Source organism: Cucurbita pepo, unplaced genomic scaffold (assembly GCF_002806865.2).
Source record: "Cucurbita pepo subsp. pepo cultivar mu-cu-16 unplaced genomic scaffold, ASM280686v2 Cp4.1_scaffold000455, whole genome shotgun sequence".
In the NCBI taxonomy this organism is placed as follows: domain Eukaryota; kingdom Viridiplantae; phylum Streptophyta; class Magnoliopsida; order Cucurbitales; family Cucurbitaceae; genus Cucurbita; species Cucurbita pepo.
This window is the reverse complement of record NW_019646685.1, coordinates 24,882-27,121: the sequence shown is the minus strand read 5'-3', so window position 1 is coordinate 27,121 and position 2,240 is coordinate 24,882. Positions and strand designations below refer to the sequence as shown.

General features: G+C 32.4%; 1 protein-coding gene across 1 annotated transcript; it reads left to right on the top strand.

The window, feature by feature from the left end:
• Positions 1-1,552: 1,552 nt before the first annotated feature.
• On the top strand, positions 1,553-2,238 carry LOC111785337 (putative dual specificity protein phosphatase DSP8; the record flags this gene model as incomplete). Its single annotated transcript, XM_023665744.1, is given in 1 exon segment — positions 1,553-2,238. A coding segment is annotated over 1 exon segment (195 nt), but the record flags the coding sequence as incomplete, so codon positions are not given.
• Between the last annotated feature and the right edge of the window lie 2 nt (positions 2,239-2,240).

Genomic DNA, 2,240 nt, shown 5'->3' with positions numbered 1-2,240 from the left:
TGCTTCTGAATAGGGATGGCACCAAAACCATTATAACTCTATAAAAAAGGCCTAAATGGAAGTGTGAAAATAAGAAGTTTTGGGAAGCACTTAAGTATTCTTTCATGCTACCACACTTCTAGTGGAAGCCATTGATAGAGCACCAATATATGTTCCTTACCCAACTCAAAAGCCTTCTATTCCCATCTCTTTATGATTGAATAGAAAAATTCGATTTTTTTCCGAGCTAAGTGTATTCAACTCAGTTCAGTCCAGTTCGTACGAGTTTGGTTGAGTTATGAACTTATTTAGACTGGGTCGGATTCAAATAAATAAAAACTTTATGCATTAGGTTAGTTCATGGATTCTTCCCGAACTAGATTTAGTTCATGGATTCCCCTTTCTTGACTTATTGCCATTGTTCTTCTCTGTGTGCCACTAATTTGAAAGAAAATGCTTGATTGCTGTCCATGATCCATGTGGGCCTTTGCTTCTACAACAACTTTGATGAACCAAATGGGCTTGCACTTCCCCTTAACCCTCTTTTGGGTCAAAAGCTTGATGCCCACTTAGTGGGTTGGGTTTAGATACTGTGTGCCCTTCTTCATCATTGGGTTCGATAAAAAACACGTGGATCTAAAGAACCCGACTTGAAAATGTCTTATCGAGTTGACGAGGGGAAAGAGCGAAAATGCTTTACCTTCCCAAACTCAATCATATAAGATCTCGTCACTTGAACTTTCATGGAGCTGATCAGATTGAGCCACGAACCCAACAAATTTGAATTTAATGGCCTGTGAAATTCGAGAGATTCGAATCTTTCACCTCTGGGTTCAAGATGTATATTTTATAAAACTATTTATTAATTAAAAAGTTGCGTGTTTTTTTAAATTACAACCAAAAATAATTTATTCCCAAGACAATAATAGAATTAATTCTAAAAAAGTAGGCATAAAGTGAGAAACTTAAAAACTTGGGGGGCTTTTTTTTTAATTAATTACTTTAAGAAATTGGTTTTTCACTCCTTTTCTCCTTTTTATTTATTTTTTAATTTTTGTTTACTTTATTTTCTATTTTCTTATCTAAAAAAATATTTAAAAAAAAAAAAAAAACTTTATTTATAGCCTTAGTGGAAAGCTTTGTAAGATTGTCCATATCAATTTTTTCTACTATCAATAAAGAGGGTCGTTGATTTGGAAACATCATAAATGTGACTTTTAAATTAATTTTTTTAATTCTTAAAATAAAATGAGAAATTCATTTAAAATATATACTTTCCACTTAATAAATAAATAAATTAATTAAAAATTATTTTCAATTTAAATTAATTTACTTAGGGTTTATTATAATTAAATTTTGTAATTTTCTATCTAAATTTTTAAATATTTTATTCCAATTCACAGAATTTTAAACAATTCTTATTCAACATCTAAATTTCTCAATCATTAACAAATCGGTCTTTAATCTAAATTTAATTAACAATTAGCGACCTAATCGGTTACCTATAACTTCATTTATATCTAAATTTCAATATTTAGTTGTATGATATTGAAAGTTGGTTNTAGAATGGAGTTGAAATATCTTAATCGCTAAGATTGAGATAAAATAATTTAATAGTTGCAATCTAGAATGTACATGAGCTAGAATTTGGAATCGATTCTGACTTAAATTTTTTTTGGGTGTGTGCGGATAAATGCTTGATCCTCAATTGATTATTCAGTTTCCATATAAATTCGAATTCTGCGGATGATTCCATTTCTTAGTAGAGAGATTCTCTCACTCTCCGTTTCTCTAAATTGATCCATTCCTTAACCTGTGGTGTTTCGTTTCTATTTCTTTCGCTTTCCGATCGATTCCTCTTTTCCTTCGATCTTCCAATACTTCCGATTCTCACCCATTCATGTAATTTTCGTATTATCCCTCATTTTTACTGAATTTCCGATTTGATTTTACCCCTAATTCCGTGGAAATCGGGTTTCGATTTGATCATCTGGGTATTAAATTTTGTTCTGGGGTTTCGATTTGTTCATCTGGATATTAGAATTTTCTTCTGGTGTTCTTGCGATGAAGATCGTGGAATTGGAAGATGCTGGGAATGATCGGGAAAATGGAATGGGTAGCGATCAGATTGTGAAGGTCGATGCCAAAAGAGCGTTGGTTGGGGCTGGGGCTCGAATCCTGTTTTACCCTACCCTTCTGTATAACGTTCTTCGGAATAAAATGGAGGCTGAATTCAGATGGTGGGATGAAATCGATCAGGT